Source organism: Pezoporus wallicus, unplaced genomic scaffold (assembly GCF_028554395.1).
Source record: "Pezoporus wallicus isolate ANWC-B61680 ecotype Strahan unplaced genomic scaffold, APGP_CSIRO_Pwel_v1 contig_10548, whole genome shotgun sequence".
Lineage (NCBI taxonomy): Eukaryota > Metazoa > Chordata > Aves > Psittaciformes > Psittacidae > Pezoporus > Pezoporus wallicus.
Window position 1 is genome coordinate 185333 of NW_026639416.1, and position 20146 is coordinate 205478.

The 20146-nt window shown below is 53.1% G+C and overlaps 1 protein-coding gene across 4 annotated transcripts in view; it reads left to right on the forward strand.

The window, feature by feature from the left end:
- The window catches only part of NOS1 (nitric oxide synthase 1), a 71366-nt gene extending 55072 nt beyond the window's left edge, over positions 1 to 16294 (forward strand). For all 4 annotated transcript variants that reach the window (XM_057414662.1, XM_057414663.1, XM_057414664.1 and 1 more), the window contains 14 exons: positions 164 to 222; positions 3033 to 3149; positions 3549 to 3723; positions 4118 to 4256; positions 5371 to 5449; positions 5939 to 6132; positions 6763 to 6932; positions 7122 to 7332; positions 8303 to 8390; positions 8665 to 8786; positions 9332 to 9480; positions 10033 to 10227; positions 11325 to 11443; positions 12707 to 16294. In XM_057414662.1, coding sequence (XP_057270645.1) covers positions 164 to 222; positions 3033 to 3149; positions 3549 to 3723; positions 4118 to 4256; positions 5371 to 5449; positions 5939 to 6132; positions 6763 to 6932; positions 7122 to 7332; positions 8303 to 8390; positions 8665 to 8786; positions 9332 to 9480; positions 10033 to 10227; positions 11325 to 11443; positions 12707 to 12722 — 1833 coding nt within the window. In that variant the 3' untranslated portion in view covers positions 12723 to 16294. The remainder of the gene's footprint in view (positions 1 to 163; positions 223 to 3032; positions 3150 to 3548; positions 3724 to 4117; positions 4257 to 5370; positions 5450 to 5938; positions 6133 to 6762; positions 6933 to 7121; positions 7333 to 8302; positions 8391 to 8664; positions 8787 to 9331; positions 9481 to 10032; positions 10228 to 11324; positions 11444 to 12706) is intronic.
- Positions 16295 to 20146: the final 3852 nt, after the last annotated feature.

Below are 20146 nucleotides of genomic sequence, written 5' to 3' on the forward strand. Positions count from 1 at the left end.
CCTTGGCTGGGGAGCTACAACCTTGTCCAGTCCCTGTACAGCCGCGTTGCAGGCTGCTGGGAACAGCAAGCAGAGATCAGAGCCATGGCCGAGGCTTTGGTCATGCTTTGTTCCCTGCAGGGCCTGGCAAAACTGATGGCTTCTTCTTGTTTCTTCCCTGTAGAAATTTGGCTGCGCCTTAATGGAGATGAAGAATCCCAATGCCAACCTGGAGGAGAGGAAGTAAGAGCACTCCAAACCCCCCTTCCCACTCCAAACCCCTGCAAGCAGGCAGCCCCACAGCCAGTACACCTCTGCTTGCCTCCTCTCAGAAGAGAGGATGAAATCCTCATGCAGGTTTCAAGTCTGGCCAGGTCAAAGGGATGGGACCTGCCTGGAGACCCAGTGGACGGAGCTGGTGGAGGTCCCAGGGAGGGCAGATGCACTGAGTCAGGAATCCCATGGACTCCAGCTTGTAATTCCCCTGGCTGGCGTTTAAAGCATTTCTGTTCAGCTGCAAAGAGGCAGCATCTATGAAAATCACAACCCAAAACAGAAAAAAAACCCAAATAAAAGCAGGAATTTCCCCCAGATCATCAGATCTGAGAGCTGGGGCCATCCAGGAGACACCAAAATAGGATGACTTGGAGGTAGAAGGGAGTTCTCAGCTGTGTGGATGTAGGTGGGGGTGAGCTCGAGAACCAAATTTAACTTCTTGGCATCATGTGAGAGTATTTCTAGGGAAAATAAGGGCTGTTCTAAATCCTGACTGTGATGTTTGTAACAAGGAGGTTGGAGCTGGTACCTTGGAGACAGGCTCTGGGCTTTTACAGATCCTCATCACTAGGAGATGAGCCTTGAGCATCTCAGCGCATGCCTCAGAGGCTGCAGCCAGCAAAGCGTTAAATATCTGGAACATCCTCTTATTTTAGCTATAAAGTACAATACATTTCACTTAACTGGGGCACTGCTCTGCTCCGGAGGCTTTCCTGAGTTAACACAGGATGCTCACAGCCGGCAAAGGGCTGCTCCTCAATGAAGGAAGGATTAGCCCTGGCCAGTGGTACAGAGCAATTTAACTGCCCTGATTGCCCCACCAGGAGCATCCCCATGGCCTCCTCTGCACTCTCTCCAACAGCTCCATGTCCCTCTTGTGCTGCTGCCCCAGAGCTGGATCAGGGCTGCAGGGGGGTCTCCCCAGAGCACAGCAGAGGGGCAGGATCCCCTCCCTGAGCTGCTGCTCACGCTCTGGGGGTGCAGCCCAGCACACGGGGGGGTTCTGGGCTCAAGCACTCACTGAAGCCGGGTCATGGAGAGATTCTCTTTGACCAGTACCCCAAGTCCTTCTCCTCAGGGCTGCTCCATCCAGTCCCCCCCAGCCTGTGTTTGTGCTAGGGAGGGTCCTGGTGCACACCATTAAGCATGAAAGAAAGCTTTTGCCATGAGACAAGGTGGCCTGGAGCAGACTGTCTGGGGCAGAGGGGCAGCATCAGCTTGGCTCTTTGTGTCTTACCTCAAGGGTTTTCCAAGAGCTTTCAGAGGCATTCATAAGTCATTCCTATTTATGGACCTGCTGTTCAGTTACAGCTCATCCTTTAACAGTCATAGAATCATGGAATGGTTCAGGTTGGAAAGGAACTTGAGATCATGCAATTCCAACCCTTGCCATGGGCAGGGACTCCTTCCACTAGAGCAGCTTGCTCCAAGCCCCTGTGTCCAACCTGGCCTTGAACACTGCCAGGGATGGGGCAGCCACAGCTTCTCTGGGCACCCTGTGCCAGCGCCTCAGCACCCTCACAGGGAAGAGCTTCTGCCTTAGATCCAACCTGAACTCCCCCTGTTTCAGTTTGAACCCATCACCCCTTGCCCTATCCCTATAGTCCCAGATCAAGAGTCCTGCACTACAAGCACCTATTAATTTCAACAAAACTGCTGGTGCCCTGACCATGGACCCAGCACTGACTGGGGAATTTGGGCTTCATTCTCATCATGGGCAGCTCTGCCCAGCCTGCCCCACACAACCCAGGGTGAGGACGTGGCCCAGGGCAGGCAGAGGAAGGAGATGGCTCTGTGTAGATGAGCGAAGCAGAGAAGCGTGAGGAGCCGGGGCAGACAGGAGGAGGCTGTGGAGCAGAGGGCTCTGAACCCTGGCATTCCTCTGCTCGGGGGTTGTCTCCTCTGCGTGGCGGCGGGTGCAGGAGGTCTGCTGTGACTCATGCACACACACACCGCTGCCTCCCTGCTTGGCAGTATATTTAGAAACTCTTGTGGAGAGCAATTTCTGAAGATGGTTCAATTCAGAAACACTTCTGCTGCTGTCAGGGCTTCTGCTCCGCTCCCTTCCCCCTCCTCATCCCTCTGCTCTCGCTCTTTTTATCTTATTTTATGGGTTTTACTTCCTATGGATGAAAAACCCTTCAGAATATCAGCTCAGGCGCACATCGACCTTGGGTGCAGCCAGGGAAGGGCAGGTAAAGCCAGAGGTCCGGGCAGCTCTGCATTGCTGGGGACAACGTGGTGGCCGACACCTGGGTCAACCCACTGGAGGGTCTCATGGAGTGGGCCAGGACCAGATGGAGGGATGCAATGTATGGGCTGCTATGGCTTAACCCCAGGAGTCACAGAATCATTGGGGTTGGAAGGGACCTCTGGAGATCACCTAGACCAGCCCCTCTGCTCTAGGGCGACCCAGAGCAGGTTACACAGGAACATGTCCATGGTGGGTTTGGGATGTCTCCAAAGACAGAGACTCCACAACCCCCTTGGGCTGCCTGTTCCTGAACAACTCAATGTAAAGTTGTTCTTCCTCACGGTGAGGTGAAACTCCTTGTGGTTTAGTTTATGGCTGCTGCTCCTTGTCCTGTTGCCGGGCACCACTGGAAGGAGTGGGTTGAGCACATTGCTCTGCTCTAGCCACTGATCACGGAGTCTGCTCTGGAATATCAACCCCTGAGCTCTGGTTTGGTCTCGTGCACAGTCTGAGCACACAGCCCGGTGGGAGCCCCATGCACACGTGGCATCACTGTAATGCCCAATGCTGCTGCTGTTCACAGGAGCTACAAGGTCCGTTTCAACAGCGTCTCCTCTTACTCGGATGCACAGAAATCCTCGAGCGATGGCCCTGACTCCAGGGACAACTTTGAAAGCACAGGGCCCCTGGCTAACGTCAGGTAAATGGGATGGGGGGGAGGCAGCAGAGGGGGCAGACATGGTTCCTGCACGGAGCTCCCCTTCTCCTCTTACCTAAAGCATGATGTATCTCTGCAATGCGCAGGTCCCTCCGCGCACTCTTGTGCTGGTGCTGGCCATGGTGGGGCAGAAGGGGGACATGGTGGGGCAGAAGTGGGACATGGTGGGGCAGAAGGGGGACATGGTGGGGCAGAAGGGGGACATGGTGGGGCAGAAGTGGGACATGGTGGGGCAGAAGGGGGACATGGTGGGGCAGAAGTGGGACATGGTGGGGCAGAAGTGGGACATGGTGGGACAGAAGGGGGACATGGTGGGACAGAAGGGGGACATGGTGGTGTCGCTCCCTGCCCAGTGGCTGCAGCCGTGCCCCCTCTCCACAGGTTCTCCGTGTTCGGGCTGGGGTCTCGAGCTTACCCCCATTTCTGCGCCTTTGCCCGCGCGGTGGACACGCTCCTGGAGGAGCTGGGTGGAGAGAGGATCCTCCGCATGGGAGAAGGGGATGAGCTCTGCGGCCAAGAGGAGTCCTTCAGGACCTGGGCCAAGAAGGTCTTCAAGGTAACCCGCTTCCCTTGTGCTCCAGGGAGGAGCAGGAGGGGAGATGGATACAGGGATAGAGCAATGATGCTTGTTTGGGGTTGGATCAAAACCCACCCTCTCCTTCCCTAAGCTGGGATACTCAACCATCACCTTAGCCCACAATAAAGAGGTTTTCCGTAGTTTGGTGGAGCTGGTGCTCTGGTTTGTGCTCACCAAAGGGTGAGCACTGTGTTGAATTCCTGTGTTATCCCAGATCCCTGGGGAAGGGAGGGCACCACAAGACATGCCCATAGCCACTGGGGCAGCTGGGGGCTCCTTCCCCATGTGTTGGCTGAGGTGGGTTGGGACCAGAGGTTTGTGGGGCTCCTTGGGGGCAGTGGGGAGATGCCTGAGAGCCCGGTGTGTGCTGCAGGCAGCGTGCGACGTGTTCTGCGTGGGGGACGACGTCAACATCGAGAAAGCAAACAACTCCCTCATCAGCAACGACCGGAGCTGGAAGAGGAGCAAGTTTCGCCTCACCTACGTGGCTGAGGCCCCAGAGCTCACCCAAGGTATGAAGATGGGGTCACCACCGAGAGCTGTGGGCATGGGGCAGGGGAAGGAGAAGACCTCAGAGCAGCTTCCAGTATCTGAAGGTGGCCTAAAGGGATGCTGAGGAGGGACTCCTCATCAGGGACTGTAGTGACAGGACAAGGGGCAACGGGTTAAAACTGAAACAGGGGAAGTTTAGATTGGATATAAGGAGGAAATTCTTTCCTGTGAGGGTGCTGAGCCACTGGAATGGGTTGTCCAGGGAAGCTGTGAATGCTCCATCCCTGGCGGTGTTCAAGGCCAGGTTGCAGAGCCTTGGGTGCCATGGTTTAGTGTGAGGTGTCCCTGCCCATGGCAGGGGGGATGGAACTGGATGATCTTAAGGTCCTTTCCAACCCTAACTATTCTATGATTCTATAAAGTAGAGGTGAAGGGGTCAAACCTCTTTACTTTGTGCTAAATTGCCAACATTTCAGTGTTGCTTTTCCCCTCCACCACACGCCCAGGAAGCAGTTTGTGACGTCTCAGGCCCCTCCACCTGGCCCCTGTGTGTGTCTGTAGCAGCACTGTTGATCTATGATCTGCTCTCCCTCCTCCTGACCCCATTTTTTGAAGCAAAGAGCTGGCAACCTGGGTGCATTCCAAGCTCTCTTCACGTCCAAATGCCGCTCAGCCGAGCGCTGCGATGCAATGGCGTGTCCAGCCCAGCAGCACCTGGCCCCTCAGCATGGCTCCTGCAGCTGAGGATCTGCCGCACTGCCTTTGCTCTTCCCAAATCCAGGCTCTTTGCTCCCAGCCAGGTGGTGCCAGCAGCGAGAGGTGCGTGTCTGCACGTGAGGGCTCGGCCCCAAGCCTCGTGAGAGCTGTTTCGGGGTCCTCCTCGGTCATTAACAGAAGGGGCGTGTGTTTGGGCCTCCTTTGGGGTCTCTGATCTCTTGGGATCACTGGGATCACACAAGAAGATAGGGGCAGGAGGGTGATTGAGCCCATGGTCTGTTTGCTGGGGCTGGCAACAACCAGCTCCAGTCTGAAGGGCTGAACGTGCAGCAGCAGCCAACAGCTTTGCAATAGCCAGAAGCCTCCTGCCTTGGCCATGCTCCGCTGCGTTGCTTCACTGACTCTTCTCCCCTGCAGGACTGTACAGCATCCACAAAAAGCGTGTCTATGCAGCACGGCTGATCACACGCCAGAACCTGCAGAGCCCCAAGTCCAGGTAGGAGATGGAGCTGCCCTGGGAGCTGAAGGCACTCATGGTGCACCCAAGCACCCACGCACACATCCCTTCATCCCTGAATGTCCCAATGGGTACCACCTTTGTGCTGATTCTGACCAAGGCTGGAAGCCAGGTGAACCCAGTAAAGGATGTTCCTTGCCTGATGGAAGGGGTGGGATGATGGGTGGCCACACTTGTGTAGTGCAAACAAATGGTATTTGGCACTGGAACCAGTTGCCCAAAGAAGTGGTGAATGCTCCATCCCTGCCAGTGTTCAAAGCCAGGTTGGACAGGGCTTGGAGCAAGCTGCTCTAGCATGAGGTGTCCCTGCCTGTGGCAGGGGGATGGAACTGGATGATGTTAAGGTCCTTTCCAGCCCAAACCAGTCTCTGATTCTATGATAAAGTATCTAAAGCTAGAAGTTAACCTGGTTTTACGCTCCCTGAAGGACTCCCCAAACACATCCCACTTTTCCTCCTTTCCCTGTAGCCGCCTGACGATCTTCGTGCGCCTCCACACCAACGGCCACCAGGAACTGCAGTACCTGCCCGGGGACCACTTGGGAGTGTTTCCAGGGAACCACGAAGACTTGGTCAATGCCCTCATTGACAGGCTTGAAGATGCCCCTCCGGCCAACCAGCTGGTGAAGGTGGAGCTCCTGGAGGAGAGGAGCACAGCTCTAGGTAACCAGGGTCACCTCAGCGTAGAGTTGGCTTCTCTGCCCCTCGCCCGTCACCTTGTAGCTCCTCAGGGAGGAAGGTGGCCCCCAGGATACATCATTTCCCATCTCACTGCTGTGTTTGACTGGTTGAGAGCACCTCCTTCAACCTTCCTCTGCCCAAGCCACTGCTCATCTGTACTTGGGAGGTAGAGCAAGAGTTTGATGGATGAGCAGGGCCCTGGGGAAGGTATTTCCTTATTCTTGGGGAAAATGAAAGGTGTTTATACTCGCATGGAAAGAGCAATGTCTAGGGCTGGAAAGAAGCTAAAGGATCTTGATGGACCATTCCAGCACTATATTTCAAGCATAAGTCTGCTACCCTACTGCCATGTGTAGTGTAACAGGAGATGAAAAGCAATAGTAACTTTGGAGCATCAGGCTCATATTTATGCTCATTGTACAGCATCTCACTTGTAGCATGACAGTATCTCATGGACTAGTGGAAGGTGTCCCTGCCCATGGCAGGGGGTTGGAACTGGATGAGCTTTAAGGTCCCTTCCAACCCAAACCAGGCTGGGATTCTGTGTGATTTGTTCACCTTGGCTCTTAGGCTCAGCTGATCCCATGGTTGTGCTCAATTCCCTCCTGGCAGGTGTCATCAGTAACTGGACAGATGAGAACCGTGTCCCACCATGCACCATCTTCCAAGCTTTTAAGTACTATTTGGACATCACCACCCCTCCCACCCCCCTGTTGCTGCAGCAGTTTGCGTTGTTGGCCACCAGTGACAAGGAGAAGAAACGTTTGCAGGTCCTTAGCAAGGTAAAGCCTCAGGACCCAAGTTCTTTAAGGCCTTGGGGGCAATCACAACTACAGGGCGTTTTCATCCCACACTGCCACCCATCCCAGCTTTGCCATAAGCCTGGTAGGATATTGGCTGAGGCAGTTGGCTTGGAAGAGGCTGATGCTGCAGCTCTCTCCTCCCTCCTTCCCTCTTTTCCCTGGCTGTAGGGCTTGCAGGAGTATGAGGAATGGAAGTGGTCCAAGAACCCCACCATCGTGGAGGTGCTGGAGGAGTTCCCCTCGGTGCAGATGCCCTCCACACTGCTACTCACACAGCTCCCCCTCCTTCAACCACGTTACTACTCCATCAGCTCCTCCCCGGAGATGTACCCAGGCGAGGTCCACCTCACCGTGGCGGTGGTCTCCTATCGCACAAGAGGTACAGTGCTCACGCAGGGGTCAGTGGAGACAGGCTTGGTTTGGGGAGCAGGGGAAAAGCATCAGCACATGGGCAACACCACAAGGTCTTTGGTAGAGATCTTCTTTCAGAGAAGGACTTGGGGGTGTTGGTTGATTAGAAACTTAACATGAGCCGGCTTCAGTGTGTGCTCGCAGCCCAGAAAGCAACCGTATCCTGGGCTGCATCAAAAGGGTCAAAGGAGGTGATCCTGCCCCTCTACTCTGCTCTCGTGAGACCTCACCTGGAGCATTGTGTGCAGTTCTGGTGTCCACATAAAAAGGACATGGAACTGTTGGAACAAGTCCAGAGGAGGCCACGAGGATGATCAGGGGACTGGAGCATCTCCCATATGAAGGCAGGCTGAGAAAGTTGGGGCTGTTCAGCCTGAAGAAGAGAAGGCTGCAGGGAGACCTCAGAGCAGCTTCCAGTTTCTGAAGGGGGCCTATAGGGATGCTGGGGAGGGACTCTTCATTAGGGACTGTAGTGACAGGACAAGGGGTAACGGGTTAAAACTTAAACAGGGGAAGTTTAGATTGGATATAAGGAAGAAATCCTTTAATGTGAGGGTGGTGAGGCACTGGAATGGGTTGCCCAGGGAAGTTGTGAATGCTCCATCCCTGGCAGTGTTCAAGACCAGGTTGGATGAAGCCTTGGGTGGCATGGTTTAGTGTGAGGTGTCCCTGCCCGTGGCAGGGGGTTGGAACTGGATGATCTTAAGGTCCTTTCCAACCCGAACTATTCTATGATTCTATGATTCTATATGTTATTTGAAAGCGTTTCTACCTGCTACAGTGACCAGATTCCTTGAACCTATGACACCGCTGTCCCATGTTATGGAGAACGGTCCATGGCAATGTTTCAGTGAGGTGTTCATGTGGGATGCAGCAGGGAGCCAACTGGAGTAGTTGGCTGGTGTGCCAAGTACAGACCTCCTTCCCTCCCCTCCTAGATGGAGAAGGACCGATCCACCATGGAGTCTGCTCCTCCTGGCTCAATCGGATACAGACCGATGAAGTAGTGCCCTGTTTTGTAAGAGGGTAAGTGGTCATAAAAGGCAAAGGGTGAAAAAGATGGGGTGATCCTCTTGCAGGATGAGCTCTTTGCCCTCAGATCTTTGCAAAGCACTGAGGGTGAGGACAAAACAGGGTGGGATTGGTGAGCAAATGGGTCCCTCCTTCTGCACCAAAATGTTGTTCTCTGGGATTTCATCTTGGTTTTACCCCTCCCTCTCCTGGTGTCCCAGCTCATTGTGGGCAGAGGTGAGGGAGGGAGCATCCTGCTGGGGTTTAACTGTGTCTTTGGTGTGTGCAGTGCGCCCGGGTTCCACCTGCCCCAGGACCCCCAGGTGCCCTGTATCCTCATCGGGCCCGGCACTGGCATCGCCCCTTTCCGCAGCTTCTGGCAGCAGCGGCTCTTTGAGATCCAGCACAAAGGTGGGTCCATGCTTGTTCCTCCTCTTCCTCTACTTGGGAACCCTGGGTGGTGGCATGGGGATGGGGGTCCAGTCACCCTAGCAGAGGCCAAGGGCTTCTTGAAGCAGCGACTCACCCAAGTGCGAGCTTGGAGGTCGGCCCAAACTCCCAAACCTAACTCCATGAGCCTCCTCCTGTACAGCTTTGCAAGCTTTTGTGGCAGTGTGACAGTGCTGGTGCTGGCTTTTAGGGCTCATTTCATGTACATGTGTGTAAAATACACATTTTACACAGATCATTTAGACGATTTAGGGAAAAAAAGTTTCATTTCTCCCCCAAACCTGGCACAAGCATCCCTGTTGTGTGAGCCCAGCCCATGCGCTGGCGCAGGCTATGCATCACCTTCCTCCTTGTGGGACTTCCCTCCTTCCCAGTTTGACCAGAGTGGGCTCCCAGCAATGCTGTGCAGGGTGCTGGGGCTGCTGGCAGCTCTGCAGAGAGGTGGCTTGCAGAAAGGGGCTATTGGTGGTCTCCAGGCTAACTGCTTCTCCCTTCTCTTCCCCCAGGTCTGAAGCCTTGTCCCATGGTGCTGGTGTTTGGCTGTCGGCAGTCCAGGATTGACCACATTTATAAAGAGGAGACACTCTTTGCCAAAGCCCAAGGTGTCTTCAGAGAGCTGTACACAGCCTACTCCCGGGAACCGGACAAACCAAAGGTGTGTGGAGGGCTCTGCTCAGGTCTCATTGCACAGCCATGGCCACCCAGCACGGTGTGGAGATGCTGCTTCCTTGGCCACAGCGGCTCGTGCCCTGGGGTGTGCTGGTTGCTTAAGTGTACAGGATTGTGCCCTCCACACTGCAGCCCCTCATCCCTGCACCAGCCTGAATGTGTGCCCACATTGCTTGTGCTTTGCCCTGGGAGCAATGGGAGGGGAAAGGCACATCTTCCCAAGGAGGTGGAAAAGGAGGGATGTCACCCAGTGGAGTGGCGCAGAGACGGCACAAATAACTGGTCCAAATTACCACCACCACCACCTTGAGCAGGCCTGGCAATGAGATCTATGGTGGAGGTGTGAAAATGCAAGAGCAGAGCGATGCTTTGCTGCTCTCCCCATCTCTTGTTTATCATTGTGAGTGCTGCAGGCATGCTCGCCCAAAGCGGTGGCACATTGCAGTGCTGCCCAGTGCACACAAACCTGGCCGGAGCACTCAGGTAGATAGGGCTGAGAAGCTGGAGTTAATCCCACCTCCTCCTCCTCCTCCCTCAGAAATACGTGCAGGACGTGTTACAGGAGCAGCTGGCCCAAACTGTGTTCAAAGCACTGAAGGAGCAGGGAGGCCACATCTACGTCTGCGGGGACGTCACCATGGCCGGGGACGTCCTCAAGACGGTGCAGCGCATCGTGAGGCAGCAGGGCCAGCTCTCGGTGGAGGAGGCAGGAGCTTTCATCAGCAAGCTGCGGGTGAGTAGTGCCTGCACCACGAGACACTGTGTGACCTCCTGCCATGGGCACTGCACCTGATGCCTCCTCCTGCACAGCGGGTGGCACTGGGTGATGGGTGCTGCAGGGGGGACAGCAGTTCCCAGCAGTGCTGCTGCACTGGGCAAGGATGGGAGCATGACCTGACGGAGCTTTGGGTGCACAGCGGAAGTCACTTTGCTTTGCTGCAGCTCCTTCAGCTCCTGTGATGAGCACTGATACAAGCTCTGTTGGGCACCCTTGGTGGCCTGGGCAGGGCTTGTTCACCTTGCTTAGTTCTCAGTGTCCTCCCCCATCAGTGCACTAACCTAACAGGGAAGTTTGTGGGTCATAGAATCATAGACTCCCAGCCTGGTTTGGGTTGGAAGAGACCTTAAAGCTCCTCCTGCTCCAACCCCTGCCACAGGCAGGGACACCTTCCACTAGAGCAGCTTGCTCCAAGCCCCTGTGTCCAACCTGGCCTTGAACACTGCCAGGGATGGGGCAGCCACAGCTCCTCTGGGCACCCTGTGCCAGTGCCTCAGCACCCTCACAGTGAGTCCCCCTTCCCCAGATCTCCTCTGTGTGTGTGCCTGCCTGGACAACGCTCCTGGGCAAACAGGTTGCTGCAGATGTTGCAGCTGAAGCATAAATGAGCTCAGTCTGGGACACAGGCCAAAGGACCGATGCTTGAACGCTCCGCTTCTCCTTAAGAGGATAACTCAGCCTGATTCCTGTGGGACTGCCCCTTCTGAACCAGGTCCCCACACTCCATCCAGTAGCTAACGGAACTCAGAACTACGTTTTAACTGGTTTACAACCAGCTCTCACATACAGGCTGGCCCCAGGCTCCTTGTCCCCTTGGTGTCCAAGGCTGCCAAACGATGAGGAGCTCCACCACTGCCCCACAGTGTGCCTTTGGGAAGGTCATTTCCACCTCCCTGCTTGTCCCTGCCCCTCTGCCCTGCCTGTCCCTCCAGACAGAACATGTGCTGTGTGTTTGGTACCTGCCCACACCACAGAGCTTTGTGGTGCTGCAGCAACACAACTGTTTGTAAACACTCCTCATTCCTGCTGCCCCTCTCCCATCCGTGTTTCAGGATGACAGCCGGTACCACGAGGATATTTTTGGAGTCACCCTGCGTACGTACGAAGTGACTAACCGCCTTAGATCTGAGTCTATTGCATTCATTGAGGAGAGCAAAAAAGACACGGATGAGTGAGTTGACACGTTTATTTTAACCCCTGCAGTTGCTTCCCCAGCATGTGTGGGATGGGGAAGGGAGCTTTAACTTCTGGACTCGTGTGATCCCTCTTATAGCAGAGGATGAGAAAAAGCATTTGGGGTTGCACTGGAAGCAGAGGCTGCTGCCTGGCAGGCTCTGAAATAGCTGTTACCTTGCTAGGACAAATGTGCCGGTGGCCTTCCTGGGTTATTGCACCCCCTGGACCTATGTGCTCAGACCTGACAATTGCATCTAAATGGTGATGCAAAGGGAAAGAGTTCTGTTTACTGCCTGCCTCTGCCCCCCCTGCCAAGGAGTTTACATCAAATCACAGAATCCCAGCCTGGGCTGGGTTGGAAGGGACCTTAAAGCTCCTCCAGCTCCAACCCCTGTGTTCACCTTCCACTAGAGCAGCTTGCTCCAAGCCCCTGTGTCCAACCTGGCCTTGAACACTGCCAGGGATGGGGCAGCCACAGCTTCTCTGGGCACCCTGTGCCAGCGCCTCAGCACCCTCACAGGGAAGAATTTGTTCCCAATATCTAACTGGGATCTCCCCTGTTTAAATGTAAAGGCCTGAATTTAAAGTTTGCAGGACCCACGGTGAGGGGTGGTTTCCCCAGCTCAACTGATGGCTTTGGGGGTCCCTGCCTGGCCCAAGGGATGCAGGCAGCAGGTACCCACAGAGGGAGAGGTCTCCAGGCTGCTGCATGCCCTGTTAGGAAAGATCTAGAGACCTTTCTTTCCACTGTTGCAAAAACAACCAAGAGAAGTAGAAAACCTTGACATTTGCTCTGTTTGTTTCTGCTCTACCATGTCCTGCCATTTGCTCAGCTCAGCCGGGGTGGGATTTTCCCTGGCTGAGCAGAAGGATTATTTAGGATAAAGGATGGGCAGCTGCCTGGATCTTCCTCCTTGTCCTGGCCCTCAGTAACCTGGGTTGCAGATCCCTTCCCTGCACTCCTGGCTGTGCCATGTAGTGCCCTGCTGACCCAGAGCGGGTTTCCCAACGTCCCTGAGATTGGGTAGGAATTTTTCTCCAACACAGCACATACTCTGGGATCTGCACTGCATACAGAGTGCCTCAGTTTCCCACCTCTAGGTCGGGATAAAGGTTACCTCTCTGTCCGCTTTACACAGCTGCAAAAGGCACTGTAAATTCCTGTCTACTACATGGTCCCTGGGAAGGTCCTTACCCAGTGTTCCGCTGCTCCTCCCTGCTCTCACTAAGCCCAGCCTTTCTTCCCTTTCCCTTGCAGGGTTTTCTGCTCCTAACTGGACCCTTCACCCCAAGGGGATGCCAAACCAGTCCCGGCTCCTGCTGCCCCCTCCAGCCGGAGGGTTTTGTATCTCACGGACACGGTGGCTCCTTTTCCGCGGGGAACTGCCCATGGAAAGCGCTCTGTCTCTCGTCCTGTCGTTGTGTCCTGATGATGATGATAATGATGATGATTTTTATTTCCTTTTCTTCCTCTTTCTCTTGCTCTTGTCCTGTGGCCATTTCTTTTCACCCCCTTTCCCTTCCCTGGATTTCCCCACTGAAGTACGATGGCTTTATAACCTGCAGTGGCTCTTAACAGAACTCCACATTTCTCCTTCTCACGAGGGCGTTTTGCAGCTGCATGAAATCAACTTTGTGATCATCCACATTTTGGTGTTCAGTGGGACAGCAGAGGTGGCAGGGGCTGGGCAATGGCTACGTCTTGTTGCTTGACCAGAGTTCCCCCTCTCCCCAGCTCGGGGCTTGGCTGAATCCTTGCGTTTTCATGGCTTTTCTTTGGACTTACACAGCCCTGGGCATATGCCTGAAGCTGGGGCAGATGATGTGCAATGCCCTCGTGCCTATGAACTTGGTTCACCCCCAGGCAGCCTGGATACAAGTGTCTGTTTCGATCCCAAGGGTGGGATGTCTCTTATCCACATGTCATGATTTCTCCTAAATGGATTCTGTGCTATGTTTGCCTCCTTCTCTGCTCCCTGCTCCCCACGAGCCTCTCCTTTTGCTCAACCCTACTTTTGCTGGCATGAGTCCTCCCACAGAGAAGCAAGCATCAAATACACAGGCTGATGTGTATGCTGGGGAAAAACTCATGCCATTGACTGCTGCTTGGCCAGGCTGTCCTCTGGAGGGCTTTACAGGAGATGTGTGACCTGCAGAAATGATGCTGATGGGACAGATTGAGGGACTGGCTGCATTCCAGAGCTTTGCATGCTGTGAATGTGTGAACCCTTTCCCAGGTGAGACTGAAAAGCCATGAGGATGGGAGAGAAGCAACTCCAACCCCACTGCAAGAAGCATCTCCTATCTGGAAGGCAGCACTTGGAGGGTTACGGAGGCTCCTGCTCCTTGGTGAGGATGTGCTGACCAAGGATTCTTGAAAGCCCAAAGACAGCATCATCTCCATCTTAGCACAGTCCCATGAGCAGTGCTGGGACAGCAGAGCCCAGCCTCTTCCACACCTTCAGGAGCAGAAAGTGCCAGCACGGAGTGACCTGAGAAATGCATGTGGCATCTCAGTGACAAGCCAGCCCCCTCTGTAGGCTCTGCCCCAGCTGCCAGCAGCACTAGCTGTGTCTGCCCGGACATCTCAAGTGAGAAGAGAGGTGAGATGGGCTGCAAAGATGCTGCGTGACTGGGCTCTGGCACGCTCACACCTCAGCCCTGCTGCAGAAACCTGGCCCCAAAAGCATCTGTTAACGCGATCACAGGAAGGTATCATCCCTCTAACAGAGAAAAGCTGTCTGCAAGGTAAAGCATACATGACCTTTGGTGTCCTTCCTCCTCCTCCTCCTCTCTTCCTCATCTTGGAAAAGGTTTGTCCTCCCTCATTGCCAGGACAAGGACAGCAGAGCACGGCTGCAGCTTTTGCTGGAGGCAGGGATATGGGGTTGGCAGATGTAGGAGATGCCCATCCTTTCCTCCTGCCCTTGCTCTGATGAACTCCATGCTGATACTTCTATGGAGCAAAGCACCAAAACCGGTGACAGCAGAGGGCTTGGTCAGGAGCTGCAATGGTGAGCTTGCTTTCAGAGGGCAGAGATTAGCCACCCTCTGTCAAAGCCAGAACAAAAAGCTGCAGGAGGTTTGCTGCTCTCCCAGCCCATGGTACAAGCTGCTCCGGTTCCCCCGGCCCCAGGCTGTGCCGTTATCCCCACCCTCAGCCAGGACTTCCTCCTCTTTCCTGCTGCTTGGCTAGCCACGTCTCCCCGTACCGTGATCACCTCCTGCAGCCTTGACTCCCTGAATGCTTGAAACAGCTCCAACCCCAAATCCAGGAGCAAAAGGCACCGAATTGAGCTCCAAGTCTCGGTTTTGCTGCTCCCACCAGAGTGGTGGAAAATACGAATGGATGCTGCCACTCTGTGGCCAGAGCAGGGTTTGGAGCCGAGTGCGAGGGCAGGTTTGTGTCATTGCCTGGGGACTTGTCACCTGGAGGTGAAAACTGGACAGGAGAGGAGAAAGGGCAGCCCACGGTCCCCCTGTGTGGGTTGTGCCTTAATCCCAGGGCAGGCAGTGGGGTGGGGGAGCTGGGTCCCTTTGCTGTCTGTGGAAAACAGCCCTAAAGCTGTGAACATAGAACAAGCCTGGTCCTAACCCCCAGTCCTGTGGCTGCAGAAACAGAGCTGAAGGGAAAAAATCAAACTCATCCCCTTCTTTTGGGAGATTTGCTTGTGGCTCTAGACTTTGAGCTCTGGTTCTCCTTTTGGTAGAAGGAGTGATGCAATCTGAAGAGCAGGTAGTGCCCTAAGAAATGCCCTTGCCTTTGTCCTTTTCCCAGCTCATCCTGTGTTGCTGGCAATTAGTTTTCTCCTGTCCTGTATCACCTCCCATCTGGAAGACGTACTGCTGCTGGAGTCTGTGTCTGAGACGAATTGACTTGCTTTCCCTGTACCCCAAAGCTTCTCACCTCCATATCCCCCTTCCACCCAAGCTGTCAGTGAAAGCAGTGGGGAAGCACAGTGGAGAAGGGAATGGGGCATGTGCCTTGCCTTCAGTGGGATCCATGCAGGGGCTTGTGTCACAGACAGCTAGAGCCCCCTCAAGTTCACCAGGCATTGGGTAGGTGAGTCCTTCAGAGCCCTTTGGAAGGGATATGCTGTTCTAAGGGCAGCCTCTTTGCCCGGCCCTGGAGAAGAAACACTCTTCCTGCCATGAAGGTCCATGACTCCCGTTCATATGTCCACCAGGGCTCTGAGCTGCCTTTCTGCTCCCTCTGCTTGAGATGGACCATTTGCTCCTCACGAGCTGCACCACTGGGAATTTTGATTCACTGGTTTTTGTTGAGTCAGTCTCAGACATCTCAGCTTCTCCATCCTCTCACCTGCAGGGGCATCGCACTCCCCTCGTGCTTCATTTTCTCCCACAGCAAAGGGGAAAATCAATTTGTGGATCTGCTTTATCGTTCCACAAATGCAGCTCTTCCTCCAGTTGTCTACACCCTGCTTGTGCCAGTGTGACATTTCTGACGTGTGGCTGTAGCTACAGTAACTCTGGCACGGATAAGCAGCAGAGAGTGAGGTGGGGTCAGCCACAGAGTAGTGCTGTGAGCTGCTCCAGGGTGTCATGGATGAGAGGTTGTGCCTCTTGGGCACTTGGTTCACAGATCTGCCACCTCCAGGTGCCTGCTGCCCAGCCAGGCTCCTGCACAGCCCCACATGGCTCCTGAGGGGAGGGGTGCTGGGCCTGATGACACCCAGCCTGATCCAGTGTCCGAGTTCCTCTCCTGGAGGATGTCCACCACCACCACTGCCCGTTTTGAGCAGCTTTGCTCCTGTTTGCTCCCCAGATATTAAACACAAAGAGGGTCTTCTCTAAAAAGGAGATTTGATTTTCAAGACACTATGAAGTGGGGTTGGTTTTGGCAAAGATTTTAATTCAAACATCCACAGAAAGTTATTACCTGACCTTGAAAACTCATGGGAAATGATTCTCTGTTTTTCCAACCTGCTGTGTCCACTAGCAGGGAAAAATAAGTTGTTCATTCAGTGCAAGGGTGTCTACTGCCTGTGTTGTTGATGACTTCAAAGGTTTCATCTCCCCAAAAAGACTGCCTGGGAGTTTGTTGTTGCTCTGTTTATGAGAGACAGCAGGAAAATAATGAGACTTCTGCCCTCAGAAGCAGACTCAGGAAGATGACTCCACGGTTGGTGCAGGGTGGGCCTGAGATCGTTGAACTTAGAGGAACTGAGCCAGCCATGTCCATACTGGCCAGAGAAATGGGTTTGAGCTCCCTGCGCCATCCTGTGCCTACACATCCCAGGGGTGAGCAGGGGACTCTACACTCAGAGCAGTGTGAGCCTGTGCAACACAGCTTGCAGGTATGTCCTGAGTGATTGCACCCATGCAGAAGAGGAGATGGGAAGAGACAGGAGCTGCTTGAACCTGTGTCCAGTCTGACTGTGATTGCTCCGTTTGTTCCTTTACTGTTTGTTAGTACGTGACGCCTCTCACCCCATCCCAGGTTGTACCCTGTGCTCCCTTTACCACTTCTCTCCAGAGATCCCTCCTTTCTCAGCCCTGGCTGACCAGCCAAAAGGTGCAGTGAGTTGCTTGGCAAGGGTGAGTCCTGGGAATGGCAACGGGCTTGCAGTGCCTTGGGCTGGGAAGAGACTATTGTACTAGGGCTGTACTCCTGTTCTGGCTCTCTCCAGAAATGCTCCTCACACACAGAGACTGGGGGCTGAGAGGAACAGTGACTTCAATGGATAAGTGAAATTCTTGATGGGCAAATTGCCCCTGGGATAACTGAGAGGAAACCTACAGGCCTGCTCTGCACTTAATCTCCCAGTGAAGGGGTTTGATAGGTGTATGGAGGCAGTGCAAAGTGTGGGTGAAAACTGGACACCACCTTCTGAAGCACCACAGGTCCATAAACACCTACCATATACTGGAGATCATGGTTTTATTAAGCTGGCAGCAGGAGGAGAGTTTGTGCTTGAAGCTTCATGGCCTTGCACCAAGCCCAAGTTAAAGCTGCTGTCTCACAACTGATGACCACTGAGGCCATTCACTCCTCTGATTCATACCTGTGGGGGAGCTGCAGAGAGTTCCCAGTGCTCTTTGGAAGAATTTTTATGCTCAAAACAAGATTTTGCTCCTGTTTTCACTGGGGATGAGCTCTCAGCTTCAGAATTGCTCTGATAACTTTGCAATCACTTTGATAGTTCCAGAGGGGAGCACAGTCCCTTTACAGAACAGATGGAGACACATTTTCAGGACCATTCCACTTTGCTATAACTGGTTTTGGTATAATGATTTCTTTTGCTGTAACAGGAGGAGCAAAATTTGGCCAGTGCTGAATGCTCTTGAAAACTGTATTCCTGAACTTGGATCTGAGTCCTCCCAAATACAAAACACCTTCGACACGCTTCAGTGGCACTGGGGATTTCAGCAGCTTGCAGGATCAGGCTTTCAAAGCGGCAGCAGTTTCATGATGGCAGTGATTTTGTGTGTGTCTATCTGCACTTGCCTGCAATGCATGACTCTAGTGACCCATTTGAAGTCTCTCTTCGACAGGGAGATCTGAGCTCTGGCTTCTTCCATATGGCTGTGTGTATTTAATAGGAAACCAGAGGAGTGGGAGAAAGCTAATGAGATTTCTGCTTTAAAGCACTTGGTTCCACAGGTAAAACAGACCTTCCCAGACATTGGCTTGCTTTTAGCATGGGTAACTCATGGCATATTTAAGCATTGTGATATAGACACACCTTTTTCCTGCTGTGCCAGGAATGAAGCAGACTAGAAAGGCTTGGCCTCCACCCCTACAGATGTCTGGCTGTGATGGAAGTTTGAGCCATTGAAATCACAGGGGAAAATAACAACCAAGCAAACAAAACCCAAGAGATTGTGAGCCCATAGCGGAGTGGTCACAGCTTGTTTAGCAATGGGAGCACCTTACTGTGAGGGCTGCTGCTTTCCTGCCTTATTCATCTTCCTACCTGCCCAGATTCCAGGGAGAGAGGAGGGAGGAACCACTTTAAAAGCAAGGTATTCAAACCAGTGAGCCTTGTCCTGAGCATCCGTTGTTGGACAGGAGCCCACAGGGCAAGGCTTTGCAGCTACGCTTTGCTACCACGGTGGGGAAGTGGGTGAATAACACTGGGCAAAGTGTTTTATTTCCATAAGTATCCTTAATGCTTTAAAATTTAAAGGGTAAATACTGAAAGAGATGATCTAAAAGAGCAAAAGATTCGGGGCTTCTTTTTGTTGCTTTGTTTTCATGTGCTGCTTTCGGGTGGAGAAAGCCAACAAAAAGCATTATCAGATTGTTTTGAATTCAATCACATATTTTGTTCTCACAAGAATTGCTAACAGAGATTTAAAGATTTTCCAAGGGCAACAAAACTGCCTTAATACATATTCAGCTCCAACAAGAGACGTTAATGCTACTTGCTTCTGAGCCTGCTTTATTCTCTTTCTGTGTGATTGTGGCACGGAATCACGTCTTGACAAAATAGGTTTTACAGTACTCGACAGGATGTCCGCAAACAGAAGATGGTGTTTCAGCACCTCCCCGTGCACAGCATTGAAGTGATGGCTTTGAAGCCAGTGAAATTCAATGCCCAGTTTCTGCTTTGCTAGAATTCTACACAATAGGCAAATGTCCACCATTCCCAAGGTTAAACGTGCTCTGCTGCCTTGAGATGCCTTCAAACAGCCCTGGGATTTGTATGCTGAAAAGAGCTTGAGAATAGATTCCCTGGTCTGCAGCACCATCCCCAGCTCTTCCAGAGTGTGCACAATTCCCCAGGCAGCAGATGAACAGAGGAAGATGACTTTCAGCCAGGACTCGTCGCTTTTTAGATTGAATGGAGTTAGAAACATGAGTTTCCAGCCACCCAGGGATTCTGATATTCAGTGCCAATTCATCTTTGTAATAGGAACAGGGATTTATTCCGTGATTCCCTTAGGCACCTTTGAAAAGCATAAGCCTCAAAGGTTGGTTTGGATTAGTTTTTCTCCTGATGGCCTTTTTCCCTGATGCCATGATGAGGAAGGGGACTGGTCTGTGAAGGGTGGCAGCTTTGGGGCAGGCAACTCCCAAACTTTCCACGGCAGAGGTTTCCTAAACCTCTTCTCAACATCTTCAGATGAGTAAATTCTGCTGTGCTGGAAGGGACTCCAACCTCTCGCTGCTCTCTGGTCCTCCTGCTCCTTCCTCCCTCCCCTCAGCACCTCCTCATGTCACTGTGCCTTCATTTGGTTTATCAAATGATGCCACGATTTAACACTGGCACGTTGTCTTTACTCTCACTTCGCATCCCATAAGGCAGGTATGTGTGGAGGAGGATGTGTAGCTTATTTTGTAGCTTTTCGCGTGATCCTGAGGTAGGTTTCTTCTGAGGAGCAAAGGGGTGGGGACGGTGGGAGGAGGGATAGATGAGCTGGTGTTGTATTTGATCATACCAGTGCTTTAAGTGGTTACAAACATGGTTTTCCCCTACCTCTGAGCTCTCAATGCTGCTAAAATCTCTGCCATTCGTACAATGTACTCCAGCCCCCTCTCTCGGACTGACTCTGGCTCTGTTTGCAAGATATCCACATTGTTCTAAAGCATGCACCTCTTTCTGTATAGTTCCAATCTTCTGATTTTATGGAATACTTATGCCTGTTTGCATTACAGTCAAAATAAAAAAGTGAACTAAAGCCCATCAGACCTCGTTCTTCTCTTCTCTCTAAGGTTTTAATGCTGGAATGG